General features: G+C 43.3%; 1 protein-coding gene across 1 annotated transcript in view; it reads right to left on the bottom strand.

Annotated features, from left to right (window-relative positions):
• CNTNAP5 (contactin associated protein-like 5) overlaps positions 1–14809 on the bottom strand; it is an 866926-nt gene that overhangs the window by 344118 nt on the left and 507999 nt on the right. The window contains exon 11 of the mRNA XM_006776823.2: positions 5337–5443. Within this exon, the coding sequence (XP_006776886.1) occupies positions 5337–5443 (107 nt within the window). The remainder of the gene's footprint in view (positions 1–5336; positions 5444–14809) is intronic.

The raw sequence follows: 14809 nt of genomic DNA, 5'->3' as shown, positions 1-14809 counted from the left end.
CATGATAGGGGCCAGGGAGGGACACGGGAGGTTGACCAGTCATGGAGGAACCTTGGGAGGGCTCCAGGGCATGTCTGGCCCATCTCACTCAGTCCTGATTGGCCAGACCCTAGCAGCAAGCTAACCTACCAGTCAGAGCGTCTGCCCCCTGGTGGTTAGTGCACATCATAGCAACCGGTCGACTGGCTGAATGTCTGCCCCCTGGTGGTCAGTACACATTTTAGCAAGCAGTTGAGCAGCCTTAGTATATCATTAGCATATTATGCTTTGATTGGTTGAACGGCCAACTGGATAGACAGCATATTAGGCTTTTATTATTAGGCTTTTATGTATATAGGATATACATAAGCCATGGACACAGACAACAGTGTGGTAAAGGCTGGGGTGGGGGCAGGTGTTGGGTGGAAGGGGTCAATGGGAAAAAAACAAAAAACAAAGGGGGACATCTGTAATACTTTCAACAATAAAGATACTTTATAAATAAATAAACTCACTTAACAAAATCCTCCACCATCTCCAACCTTTTGGTCCAACCATAAAATGCAATGTAGTTAGAGAACCATTTACCTACTATCGAAATAGCAAAAGTGCTATTCCTCTGTGATGACTATAGGGCATGATTGCCAGACAAGTTGATATGCTTCTAATCAATACCTGGCTATTGACTGCCCAATGGGAGAAGCACTATATCAGGCTTAAGAGAAAAAAAAAATGACATCCTCTTGCCAAGCTGAGAAGTGAGCTAAAAGGCATTATCAGGGTGTCAGAGAGGCTGCACTATGAAAGGGATTAGCAAAGGCTGAGAAATGGTGACTGTCATCAGACAGAACTAGTGAGAAGATCAAGGCAAGTCCCACTCAACAGGAGACACACGGATAATAATAAGTACTTGTATCATGTATTGAATTCACTCACTGTGAGACTAATAATCAAATGCATTGTTACTGACACCAGATGTGTTTTAAGAAGTACTTGTTGAATGATAAAATAAGATTTTGTGGAAACAATCTTATTCCTATTATACAAGTCATCTAAAAAACAAAACAAAACTTTGCTTTATCTGGAACTCACCATGACAGTCAAAAATAATTTCTACTTCAATATGCAAATGCTTTAGTAAAAGTACATGTCAAACAGAGGAGGTAAAACAAGATGCCAGAAAATATTAATGAGAGTATAAACTGTAGTAGGTTTTAAAAAAGTACATCGGTAATATGATCAAGATCCTTAAAACTATTCATAATCTTTGACTCAATAATGCTATTTCTAAGACTAGTTCAAGAAAACAGTAATACATGTGGGGTTAAAAAATAAGCACAAAGTGTTCACTGGAAATGTTGAATATAATAACATATATTTGGAAAAAACACAGGGTCCCTCCCCTCAAAAGGCCAGAATATTAAAGGAATTAAATAAAAACAAAAGTCTCATTAAGTAGACTATTTATGATGCAGTTATTAAAGTGGTATTCATAGATATTTTCAAATAACATGTAAAAAACTGCTCATAAGAGAAAGTATACTCAGATTCCCTTCCAGAAAAGTGCTTTATAGGGGTCCAGTTTGGGCTTCAGGAATGAATAAAGCTCTTCATTGTTCCTGTCTTGAGCCAGGCAAACATCAGCATCATCCCAAAACATAGCATATATATTCCCACCACCGGGTCCTGGCTCTTGCCAGTCTCTCCAGTTCTAATTTTAGCAGTTCTCCAAGTCCTAATGCAGCTTACTTACTTCTGTGATGATGTCACAATTATCCTAGAACACAAATACTTCCTCATCACTCTGTCTTCTAGAATTGCATTGTCAATTAGGGTATCACAATATCATAGTGTCTATAACTATATGAAGAATATCATGAATGGCCTATCAAAAAGTTCATATACAGTGGTTTGCAAATATCTTGTGTGTTGGAGAAAGGAAATCAGATATAAGGCCTAACGATCTGACATCTTCCACCATACTTACTCCTTTCGAGCACTTACTAGCTATGTGATCTAGAGAAAGTTATGTATCCTTTCTGGGCCTCAATGTGCTCATCTATAAAATAAATCTTCTATAATAATTAAAGTGTATTATGCAAATAGATCAAATGGCCAAACAGTGGAACAACCATCCAGATGACCACACTGTGACACCTACTGGTGCTGGGGCAGCCAAGGCGGGTGTGATGCGATTGGTCGGGGGCCTGACCATCACCCATGATCACCCTGAAGAGGGAGTCCCAGGCCACTGGCAAGTGGGATGATCAATCAATTGGAGGGCTCCATGATTACCCCAAAGAAGGAGGCCCAAGCTACCCTGTGGTGGTGCTGTGGTGGGTAGGGGGGCGTCCCTCTTCGGGGGTGATCCATCATGAAGCCTTGGCTAGGTGGACAGAGCCTACCTCTTTGGGGTGATTGATCATGGGGCTCTTGGACTGTGAGAGGGCTTGGATATTTCTCTACCACTGAGTGCAGAAATTTCATGCATTGGGCCTCTAGTATGGTAGTAACGCCATCTCAGTTTATCACGTTGTAGACCGATCTGTGCATTATGCTCCCATAATAAAATAAAATAAAAATCATTCTTCCTATTTTAACTTGGATTTGTAATAAGGTGGACATGATATACCATGACCAAGTCATACCCTGAGTACTTAGAAGTTTGGCTTCAAGTACACAGCTTCTAAACTTGCACACTGTGTAAAACCAATAACCATGGTAACTGTCTCTGGTGGTCTGATGGCCATGAACATTGGTTGGGTTTCCAGGGCTTGTGTTGAATGGCTAAATTATTTTACCTTTCATTACTATTCTGGAGAATAGGATACAACTTAGATAAGAAAATTTCTAACCAAAAACAACTGACAGTCCTGATATAGTAGTGTTCAATGGAAGCCCATGGGAAACAATAATCTCCTCCTTTCCTTATATGGGGAAGCTGCCACAGATTGGATAAGAATTGCCCACATATTCATCATCATTTTCTTACATAGGTGGTTTTGAACAAGGTGCATTTAAAGTAACCTAACTTGCATACCCAAGTTTTTAACTGTCATCAGATAATGAGGAAAGAATATTGAAATGGAATCATGATATGTCAAGTTTTCACAGCAACCTAATGTGTCTAGACTCAGAATTCTCATTTTGTCATTTCTCAGAGAGTCCATTGGACACTTCTTCACCTCACCCAGATGCACAAGAGCTAAAAAAAAGTTTATCCTATCTGTTTTCAGTCAGCCCCATTGGTTCACATTTACTGGAACAAACCAATAATGAAAAAAAAATTAAACTAACCCTGAAGAGCTTAAAAGGACAAAATACTAAGAGAACACTCAAGAAATTATCAATTTTAAAAATTCTGATGACCTTATATTTACTTTTCTGATTGTAAATGATTGCTTTAAGAAAATCTGCCCAACATGCCAAGAACATTGTCATTTCCACAAGAGCAGAATATTGAACTTCCTTGTTTTGTTTTCATGAGGTGTCCTAGGTGATGTTTTCTTCCCTTTGGCAGCTTGTATCTCTAATGCCCCACATGTGACTCACATACTTGCTAAAAGCATGAAGGCAAATTTGATGCACTTAGTTTACCAAGTGATTCAAAACAATGGTTCTTACCCAATCAGAGGTGGTGGGTGGCAGGGGTTTGTTAGAGGGAGGACAAATTCTTGAATTGCACAGGCATCCAAAGTGTGCTTGTCCAACCTCAGAGTCACACAAATGCTCTTTTTTTTGTCCTGGCAGGGTCTCCAGAAGGAAACATGGGGTTTTTAGTGTTACAGCCCACAGTGTAAGCACTGAGCAATTTCACAGGAAGGAGAATGGGAAGGTTTTAAATAAATGATATTGATAAGCTTAGTCTGCTGATTGTTCAACTCATCAGCTTTACAGTATTCCATCAATTTTATTTTCTTAAGCTAAAAAATACTATTTTTAAGCTGGTGGATGGAGAATATTAAAGTAGAATAGCATTCATAGGATGAACTCCTTAAAAGATCGTTAAATTACTTTAGAAAAGGTGAATAGAATAAACATTGAAACTGATAGAAATGCCGAAACTGGTTTGGCTCAGTGGATAGAGCATCGATTTGTGGACTGAAAGGTCCCAGGTTCGATCCCGGTAAAGGGCATGTATCTGGGTTGCGGGCACATCCCCAGTAGGAGATGTGCAGGAGGCAGCTGATCGATGTTTCTCTCTTATCGATGTTTCTAACTCTCTATCTCTCTCCCTTCCTCTCTGTAAAAAATCAATGATATATATTTTTTAAAAAACTGATAGAAATGATGACATTAATTTTTGTCAAAAATTAAGTAGCTTGGACTTACGTCTTTATCAGGGTTGAAAATGTACTGATGCTACATCAGACTCAACTCTACCATGGCACAGGAACTCTGGACACTGGCCCTGCTTTTTAGCTCTACTGAACCCTCAGCTGCATATTTTCCAGGACTGGCTTAAAGACGATAGGACACTGGAAAAAGAGGATTATAATTCCATGCAAATAAAAAACACTCATTCTCCTGTGCCAGTCTTAGTAATTTACTTTTCTCCCACTAGTGATGGAGAGATTCCACCCACCCAATCCTCCAGCAAAAAACTGCTTGCAGATTCAGTTTCCTTTTCCATTTTTCCTAACATAGTCCCACCACAAGTTCAGTTCAAGCTTTCTATTTGAAGCCTCCCAAACACTGACATATGGTCATCATACTTATCACCAATATGTTGGTTCTGCCGTGTCAGATCTCATGATAAGGTGGTATTTCCTTCCCTCTTAAATTTAGGTGTGCCCATATGAATGTGAATAGAAGTGCTGTTAGCCACTAACAGGTAGATTTAAAAAACTGACATATGTTTCCCTGTGTTTCCTTCATGCCATGACAAAGTTCCAGAGAGGGAGCCTCTGTCAGCATCCCAGAATGCGGCAATGTGAGCAAGAGCCCTCTGCCCATGTGTGATGAGCATATCACACAGGCATGGCAAAACTGCTGGTCACTTAGGCCACTGAGATGTTGGATTGTTTATCACAGTACAACTCAGCCCACAAAGACAACACAGTTGACTTAATAGCTCACCCCTATGCACCTCTATGCACCCATGGCCTCTTGTCTTGCCTGTACCATAACATTTCCCATTCCTGTCCTCCTCATAGGCCATACATTCCATGAGAATATGGCTCATATCCATGTATCCTCCATGCCCACCCCAATGTTTGGCATATTGTATTATCTCAAGAAAGGCATGTTGAATGAATGAATAAGAAGTTCCTTCCCCATGCTGACTACATCATGAAGGTAATCTGGTGTTCCTGGAGTTTTGCCCATTCTATTGTGGAAACCACGAATCTACTCACGGTGATGGCAGGTGGGGCCAACGTAGCCCGTGTCACTGCAGTTACAATAGAAGGTGGTCCAGGACTGGGAACAGCTTCCTCCATGTTCACAGTAGTTTGGCAAACACCTAGGAGGAGATAAAGCAGAGCAACCAAATCAGTAAGAATAAAGAGAAAAATAAATATCTACTTGCATGAATTAATAGAGTAAATTGGTCAGCTATACTTCTCTACCTAATCAGTCTTCAATCCATCAAAATAAAAACTGTGATTTACCATAAGAAATGGGTGGAATTATTGGGCAATAAAAGCTTTGAGTTGATTTAGGCAATTAAGTTAAGGATTTCAACACTGGGGCAAAATCTCATTGATTTGAAGTTACTATAAAGTAGTCAGAATCTGTAAGGCTTTTCATTTTCCACAGAACAAAATGTGCAAAGTTTGTAATTTCACGTGTTGGAAAGGTTTTGCATTTTTAAAGAAAAGGGGAGATGTGCAGATAATTGTGGTCACTGACCCCACATTTCTCTTTTGGGGATTAGTCAGGAATCTCTTTTAAACCACTATTTTTAAAAAGCAACATGACATTTTAAAAGATGTACCTGCTCATTTAACATGCAAAAAAATTATATCATTGTTTAAAGTGCCAATATCACCCTTACAATAAGGCTCTTACTAGGTTATACTGAAAATAGTGTAACTATTCTAAATTTTTTTTTCACCATACATGTTAAAAATTCTCTGAAACATTCACATAATTTGACCCAGCAATCACACTTAAATAGCTCTATCTTTAGGATATATTTTAAAATATGGAAATTATGCATGCTACTTATCATTATTCACAATGATGTCATGATGAATCAAGTTAAGTGTTCAAGATTAGAAAATTTCTTAGGAAAGTTGTAGCACATAAAATTAATGTGCTATCATAAAGCTGCTACAAATGATGTTAGCAAATGGGATAATAATGGACCGGGACTGGATTAAGTGGAAATTCAAGCTGTACAGCACGGCCACAACAAAATAAGAAAAACACTTTGTGTTGTAAAAATGATAGGAAAACAAAGGCTAAGTGTCCCTTGTTCTAATGGGAGTGAAGACAATGTTTTATTTTATTTTTTTCTGAACAGAGATCTTAGACTTTAAGGTCACACATTCCTGAGTTTGATCCCAGCTCCAGACATTTGCTACACAGTGCCTTTGGATAATTCTCTTTGCCTTTTATATACATGAATTAAAATCTTGACACTGCAGGTCCTGTTACTACTAAGAGATAAACTGGCAAGTGCATCATATTTGTAATGAATCAAATTAAGAGTAAAAGCAATAATAAATACTGAAATCTGAAAACCATCTTTACAGTTAAAAAACATCCCCTGGACTTAAAAGGGAGAGGGTGGGAGCAATGAAGTAACAGAAGTGGTCTAATGCAGTAAAAGCATTTATTGTGTAACCACTGAGGGTGTGATTACCTTAAACGCCCTGTATAGATAAGGAACCCTCTAGCAGTGATTGTTTCAAAGCCCAGAAACTAATATTCCTGCATATGTTCAGACGCATTATTAGAAAAATTCTGCTCAGCACAGCAAACACTCAATTGTGCTGACAGGGCTTATGTTTGGGAAGAGCTTATTGGTAACCCCTTGGTATCCAGCTATGGCTGGATAGGGTCCAGTAATTTTGTTATAGAATATGTCCACAAATCCAACCAATAAGTGAATAAACAAACCAAAAAAATGATCCCTTTCCTGCACCTAATGTTACCCTTCCTCATGATTTTTACTTCCAGCGCCAGATCTCGGTGAAAAATAAAAGAAACACACTTGTCACTGAGATATACCAGAGTCCTTACCTCCCACGAACCTTGTGCTGTGGCAAGTTACATAAGCAAGGGGCTCTGCCTCTGGGTGTGCCCTGATGGAGTGCCTGACAGCTAGCCTATAGATGCCCACCCGCACCATACCTTTTCTCTTGCACCCTATACTTCCCCGTTCCTAAATATTGCTTCTTTTGCAGTTTATATTTCTCCATAGTTTCTCCTCTGAAGCTGTCAAATTTGACATGTCCTCTCTATACCCTGTCTCACCCCATTCCCCCTCACTCCTCCACCCCAAACACACACACACACACACACACACACACACACACACACACAGATTTAAAGAAGGGAAGCTGAGCAAAGCCAGGCCAGTAGGTACTTATCCTACAACTCAAGGCCTGGTGCATGAAATCATGCACCAGTAGGGTCCCTAGGACTGGCCAGTAATCAGGGCAGATCTGTGGGTTGATCAGTGGGGTGTTTGGGAGCCCGCAGCTGCCACCCGCCTTGGCAGGGCCTGGCACTGCCCGCTCGCCAGCCCCACCCACACTGCTGCCATGGCTGCCTCCCTCTGCTAGGTTTCTAGCGGAAGATTGAGGGGGCCCCCACTGGTACCTGCCTGGTGGTCAGAGCATGTCACAGCAACCGGGTGTTCTGCAGGTCGTTCCACTGTTTGTTCAATTTGCATATTAAGCTTTTATGATATAGGATTCTTTTGGTTTTGGCATAAAAAAAGTTCAGATCAGCCTCTTTTTGGTGGCTGCAACTATGAAATGGAAAACTCAGAAGTTCACAGTAGCAATGTTTCACCTATGAGAAGATAGCTTTTCTTCAGTGAGAGATTGAGAAAGAGAGAGAGGGAGGGAGAGAGAGAGAGGGAGAGAGAGAGAGAGAGAGAGAGGAAAATGTATCTTTCTGTGAAGAGAGAGAGAGAGAGAGAGAGAGAGAGAGAGAGAGAGAGAGAGAGAGAGAACACAGGTACCCAGGTGCAGGTTATGTGGCTGGTTCCTCTTATTCCCAAAATTTGGTTGCACCCCTGAACATTTTGAGGGCTGGCTGTTTCATCTATATTAGGTTCTGTGAGATTCCCCAAGATCTTTTCAGAAAAACCCCATTTCATGCAGGCCAGCTCAAGTTGGAATTCTGTTATTTTATTCTAACAGGGTCTAACAGAATAATGTGCCCTGGTGGGGTCCCTCAGCCTGGCCTGCACCGTTTTGCAATCCGGGACCCCTCGGGGAATGTCATGCCAAGGGACCCCACCAGGGCATGAATCTGTGCACTCTGCCTCTAATATGCATATAAGATCTTTGGTTAATCTCTTCCTGCCCTCCCCCCTCACCTCTTCCCTCTGAGATTCATAAGTCTGTTCCATGTTTCCATGCCTGTGCATTGAGCATCTGCCCTCTGGTGGTCAGTTTGCATCACAGCTACCGGTCGAACAGTTGAATGGTCAAACAGTTGCTTAGGCTTTTATTTATATAGACTAGTGGGCCGGTGCATGAAATTCGTCCATGGGGGGTGTCCCTCAGCCCGGCCTGCACCCTCTCCAATCTGAGACCCCCTCAGGGGATGTCTGACTGGCAGTTTAAGACTGATCCCACAACCGTCAGTCAGGCATCCTTCTCACAATCGGGGAATGCTGGCTCACCTGCCTGCCTGCCTGATTTCCCCTAACCACTCTGCCTGCCGGCCTATTTGCCCCCAACTGCTATCCCCCACCAGCCTGATCACCTTCAACTGCCTCTCCTGCCGGCCTTCTCTCCACCACCTGCCCTCCCTGCCAGCCGGCTAGTCCCCAACTGTCCTCCTGCAGGCCTGCTCACCCCCAACTGCCCCTCCCCGGCAGCCTGATCCCCCCCAATTGACTTCCACTGATGATCTGTTCACCCCCAATCCCCCCAGCAGCCTGATCACCCACAACTGCCCTCCCCTCTTGGCCCCTAAGCACCTCTACCTCGGCCCTGCCACCATGGCTTTGTCCAGAAGAATGTCCGGCAGGTCTTCTGGAAGGTGTCCCAGTCTAATTAGCATATTACCTTTTTATTAGTATAGATATAGAGACCTGGTGTATGGGTGGGGGCTTGCTGGTTTGCCCTGAAGGTTGTCCCGGATCAGGTTGGGGGCTCCCTTAGTGGGGGCAGGGTGGCCTGGGTGAGGGGTCTGTGGTGGTTTTCAGGTGAGCCACAACCACATGGGGTGAGGGTTTGTGCTGGGTGAGGGGCTGAGGGCTGTTTTCAGGCTTGCCACACCCCCTTCATGGTGGGGGCTCCTGCTGGGGGGCCTTTCCAGCCTGGGTAAAAGGTTGAGGGCTGTTTTCAAGCTGGTCACACCCCCTTCAAGATGGGGGTCCCCACTGGGGTGCCTGGGTAGTCTGGGTCAGGGGATGATGCCGTTTGAAGGCTGACCATACCCCCCAGAAGTGACCCCCACCCCATGGGGGTGTGGCCAGCCTGGGTAAGGGGCTAAGGGCCACTTGCAGGCCCCTCCCTTGGCGGCCAGCTTGGGTGACCCAAGCCTCCCACACTCTCAGACTGGCTCCTTCAGCGGCTGGCCAGGGCGGGCAGGAAGCTTGGCTCCCTCTGTCACCCAGGGCCACCTAAGCGCACTTGCTCTGGCCTGCTCTGTGGCCATTGCCCACAGGCCCCACCTTCATCTGCCAGCTCAGGTGTGCGGGAAGCTTGGCTTCCTCCTGACCCAAGCCTCCCGCCCGCTCGGGCTGGCTCCGTGGCCGCCGCCATCTTTGTCCAGTTAATTTGCACATTCTGTCCTGATTGGCTGTGGGACATTGCAGAGGTATGATCTATTTACATATTTGTCTATTATTAGTATAGATTTTATTGATTTCAGAGAAGAAAGGAGAAGGAGAGATAGAAACACCAATGATGTGAGAGAATCATTGATTGGATGCCTTCTGCACACCCCACACTGGGAATCCAGCCCACAACCTGGTTATGTGCCCTGACCAGAAATTTGACCTTGACATCCTGCTTTATAGGTTGATGCTCAACCACTGAACCACACTGGCCACTGGCCAGACCAGAGTCTTTTTAAAAAAATCCTCACCTGAAGATATTTTAAGGATATTATTTCATTGATTTTTAGAGAGAGTAGAAGGGAGGGAGGGGAGAGAGGAACATCAATGTGAGAAGGACACATCAATTGGTTGGCCCTCCTATAGGCCCTAACAGGGGCCAGTGATCAAACCTGCAAGACAGATAAGTGCCTTTCACTGGGAATCGAACTTGAGACCCTTTGGCCTGCAGTCTGACATTCTAACCACTGAGAAACACCAGCCACAGTTCATCTCACAGAGTTTTACCATTTTGTAAATCAGCATTCTATAAACACAAAAAGAAATAAAAACATTTTCAGTATAAACCCATTCTTTCTTTAGAGTATTTTAAAACTCATGATTGTCAAATCCAGTTGGGCATGCAGGAGGAGGGATCTTGGGGGAAAGTAAGAAATATTTGGGCACTTTGAGCACATCTTTAATAAGCCTCACACAGGCCTTTGTATTGACACATTAATAAACTCATTTTAGCCCTACTGGTGCTGCTCAGTGATTGAGTATCAACCTATGAACCAGTAAGTCACAGTTGATTCTTGGCCAGGGCACATGCTTGGTTTTCGGGCTGGATCCCCAGTGTGGGGCATGCAGAAGGCAGCCAATCAATGATTCTCTCTCATCACCGATGTTTCTACCTCTCTCTTCCTTCCTCTCTGAAATCATTACAAATATATTTAAAATATAAATAAACTCAGTTTAGTTTATCAATGAAAATGTTTGCTAGAAATTCATGTCTTTTATGGTCACTCAAAAACAAACAAACAAACCGAACAATGGTGTATTTCAGTAGGGAAAATGAATACTTGTTTATGGAAAAACCTAATATCCCTAAAATGACAAAAAAAAAATACTATGGGGCTGCCTCAGAGCTTGACTCACTCTGTTCAATACAGGCTGTGATTGGGAGAACTCATCTGTAAAGTAGTCACTCAAAATAAAAGATGCATAACCCCATTTTCCTTCTTTAAAAAGGGCAGATTCAGGAGTATAATTTCCATATTCTTTAAACAGTTCATTTCAGCTGGTGTTTTCTGTCTTCTTCTCCTACTCGGTAGGAACTGAACACCGAAGCCATGAACTCAGAAAGAGACTATTGCCGAGCTACCAAAGGGAAAGGCCTGCAGTAGGCGGGGGCTGTCAGTCTCACACGCAGGGTGCTTAATTCAAACACGCTCGAGATGCTCACGCTGAGCCCTTCCTCTACAATCCTAAACAGATTGCATACCTGGCTGGGTCTGAGTGGATGTGCCATCTCTTGTTGTGCAATGTTTAACAAAGAAAATTTTCAGCTGAACACACAGCTCCTTTGCACTGCTCAGGAGCGCATGCACGCTAGTACAGTATGTGTGCCAGGGAAGCTCAGAGGGAGGGCCCCCTGGAAGCTGTCCACCTGTGTAAATGTACAGTGTGCATTCTGAAGGGAGAGGAAAGAAGGTGTTGAAGCGAAGGTTGAAAAGGGTTAGGAATGGAAGGAGAAATAAAACAAAAATCAATACAACAGGGACAAAAGTTATATACACATTTTATGTAAGAATTTATAAATTTCCCCTAAACCAGCATTCTTCCAAAAGAGAAGGACCATTGGGGACAATGGAGGTAAGAGAAGAAGTGGGAAGCAGAGCTGTCCACAGAGGCCCCTGGCCTTCAGGAGTGCTTGCCATCCAGCCCGCACAGGTGCGTGGTAGTGGCTTCACTGTTGTGTTGTGATGTGCTGGGTTATACACAAGGAAATGTGAAGAGACAAAAGTTTCTCTTTCAAGGCTGATGCACCGCAGGGGAGACAGCAATGGTGCTCTTCAAAGAAGGAAAATGATTTTACAAGTGAGGGGAGAATGAGCTACGCAGAGGCAAACATTTCTAAGAATTTAGCCCCAGCCCAGTTTCAAGCATCCTGGCACAATTCTCTCTGTTACCAGCAGGGAGAAAGGTGACTCCAGTGGTATTCCTTAAAAATGACCAGGGTGGTGACTTGCTCAGTTCCCCTTAACTGAAAAGGAGCAGGAGTTTCCTGCTGGAGTGGGCGGGGCCTGGGAAAGGCATTGGGAAAGGAGGGTGATTCAAGATACTTCCAGAAAATGCAGTCTGTCAGTTTGCTTATAATTTAGAAAGTTTCATAGAATTATGAACTGTTGGCTTTTCTTAAGTAAAAATCAGATACAGAAAAACAGTCACAGCCAATCTCATGACTTTATATGCCAAGTTTATATTTTGAGTTCAGTCTTCTCTCCTGAGTTCCACACTCATAAATTCAGCTGTTTGCTTCACAACTCCACGTGGGTGTCTAACAAATATTTCAAAATGTGATTGTCCCAATCTAATTTCTGAACTCCTACCTCCTCCCCCTGTCCCCACCTTTTCCACCCACATTCTTCCTTCACTATCAGATAACAGCAACTTTATGCTTACACTGTGCTGACCCCACAACTTGAAGGGCCTTCCCTTCCCTCACAGCCTGCATCCAAAGCAGGAGACACCCTCTGGCTCTGCCCACAGAAGTTCTGCCTTCGATCACTTCTTATCACTGTGCTGCTACTTTAGTTTGAGCCACCAGCATTTATTGCCTGAGCATCTATAATCAGCTACCTTGCTTCCAGCTTTCCAGCTTCATCCCTTCAGTCAATTCCCAATGCAAGAGCAAGAGAGGGCCTTGTAACACTTAAGGCAGGTCACATTAAACCCTCCAATGGCTTCTTGTTTTATTCTGGGTAAAAAGGAACATCTTTCAAATTACCTACCAGTTCCTGCCGATCTGTACCCCCTTTAATTCTCTGAACTCGCCCTATTCTTCTCTCTTCTCTCCATCTGTTCCAGCCACACTGCCCTCCTCACTGCCCCTAAGGCACAGACAGGCTCCTTTGTCGGAGTGTTTGCACAGAAGTTCCCTCCACCCAGAAGCTCGTGCCGGGATGTCCACATGACCCACTACTCACCTTGTCTAGGCCCAAATGGCACCTTTACAAAGAGACCTACCACCAGCCTGCTATTTTAGGTGGCAACGCGCCCTCACTCTGTACCTCCAATCCCCTTTCCGAGTCCCCTTTTTTGTCCTGGCACTGACTATCTTCTCACACATGTATACTCTGCTATGCATTCAGTTAATGATTTGTCACCTATCTCTTCACAAAAGAATGTGAACTCCATAAAGGCACTGGCTGTTGTCTGCTTTGTTCACGGAATACCAACGCATTACACAGGTAGGCACTCAGGAATCACTGCTGATAGAATAAATGCATAATGAATGCATTAGTGAATTAAAATTGGCATGCACTTCTGGGATGCAACAACCACCTGAATCTGCCTTCTTTCAGCTAAGCCTCTTCAGATAACCACAGTCTATCTGGCCTTCGCTTGTTTACAATTACCTGCCTGCCACTGAACAGCGAGTGGGGTGAGGGGAGACGAAAGCCTCACTTGTTTTCATTGGTGAAGGGGTAACAAAGCAGGTACAAGGAGCCTCTGTGCTATGCAGGTGAGGGTCAGTTCAGAGAGGGGAGGGGGAACCTGGTGAGGTGGGGCAGATGGACACTGCCTGGGCTCTCTTGAGTGGCTGGTAAGGACGGGAGGAAATGACACTTGGTTTTGAGATGACCCTGGCTGTCAGGGCTGTGTTGCAGTGCACTAATGACTTTATCTCCTAAGATAATTGTCTCCAAAATGGTCAGGAGCAGAACACATTAGAATGATGCAACTTGAGTTCCTTTGAGGAATCATCTAGCATTCCTGATAAGTCTGTGTTTAATTTTGGATAGATTTTAATGAGATAAAAAGTCTGTTTGAGAAATTCAAATTACCTATGTAGGTCACATTGATTCCTGTTACTTTTAACAGATAATCAAATATGTGTTGACCTTTGTGATTATACTAATAATATTAACTAAACATTTATTTCCTGGCTAGTCTCTATCAAAATATCACCACCATGAGGCAATCTACATTTGGCTTTCTAAGACTTTCCCATAGCCAAAAGCTTGAAATGAACTTTGGCATGCACTCACAATCCCACCTGAGATGTTACTTTAAATATAATATTTCCTGTATTGTATAGATCAGGGGTCCTCAAACTTTTTAAACAGGGGGCCAGTTCCCTGTCCCGCAGACCGTTGGAGGGCTGGACTATAGTTTTAAAAAAACTATGAACAAATTCCTATGCACACTGCACATATCTTATTTTGAAGTAAAAAAACAAAACAGGAACAAATACAATATTTGTATTTGCATGCGGCCCGCGGGCCGCAGTTTGAGGAACCCTGGTATAGATGAAGAATGTAAGACAAGATGAGGTCACAGATCCGGATGGGAGCCATGCTACCTATCACTAAAGCCTGAATTCTCAGCACCGTGCAGTCCTCCCTTTCCACATGTCAGGTTGTCAGTCCATCTCCTTAGAACTGAACTCTGTGCATCTTAAGGCACCACTTCTTCAAAGGATGTGGGAAAGGGGCTTCACATAGTTGCCCACTGACTACAGAAATCCCTTAGCAAACTTGCAGCTCTCAGTTTAGTTCTTAAAAATAGTTTTTGTGGGAAAGAAGTCAATGACAATGTTTAATTGGTTAATTGGGAGGAAATAAGTATCATAATAATATATAATTCATTCTA

This window comes from Myotis davidii, unplaced genomic scaffold (assembly GCF_000327345.1).
Source record: "Myotis davidii unplaced genomic scaffold, ASM32734v1 scaffold249, whole genome shotgun sequence".
In the NCBI taxonomy this organism is placed as follows: Eukaryota; Metazoa; Chordata; class Mammalia; order Chiroptera; family Vespertilionidae; genus Myotis; species Myotis davidii.
This window is presented reverse-complemented; position numbering and strand designations above follow the sequence as displayed.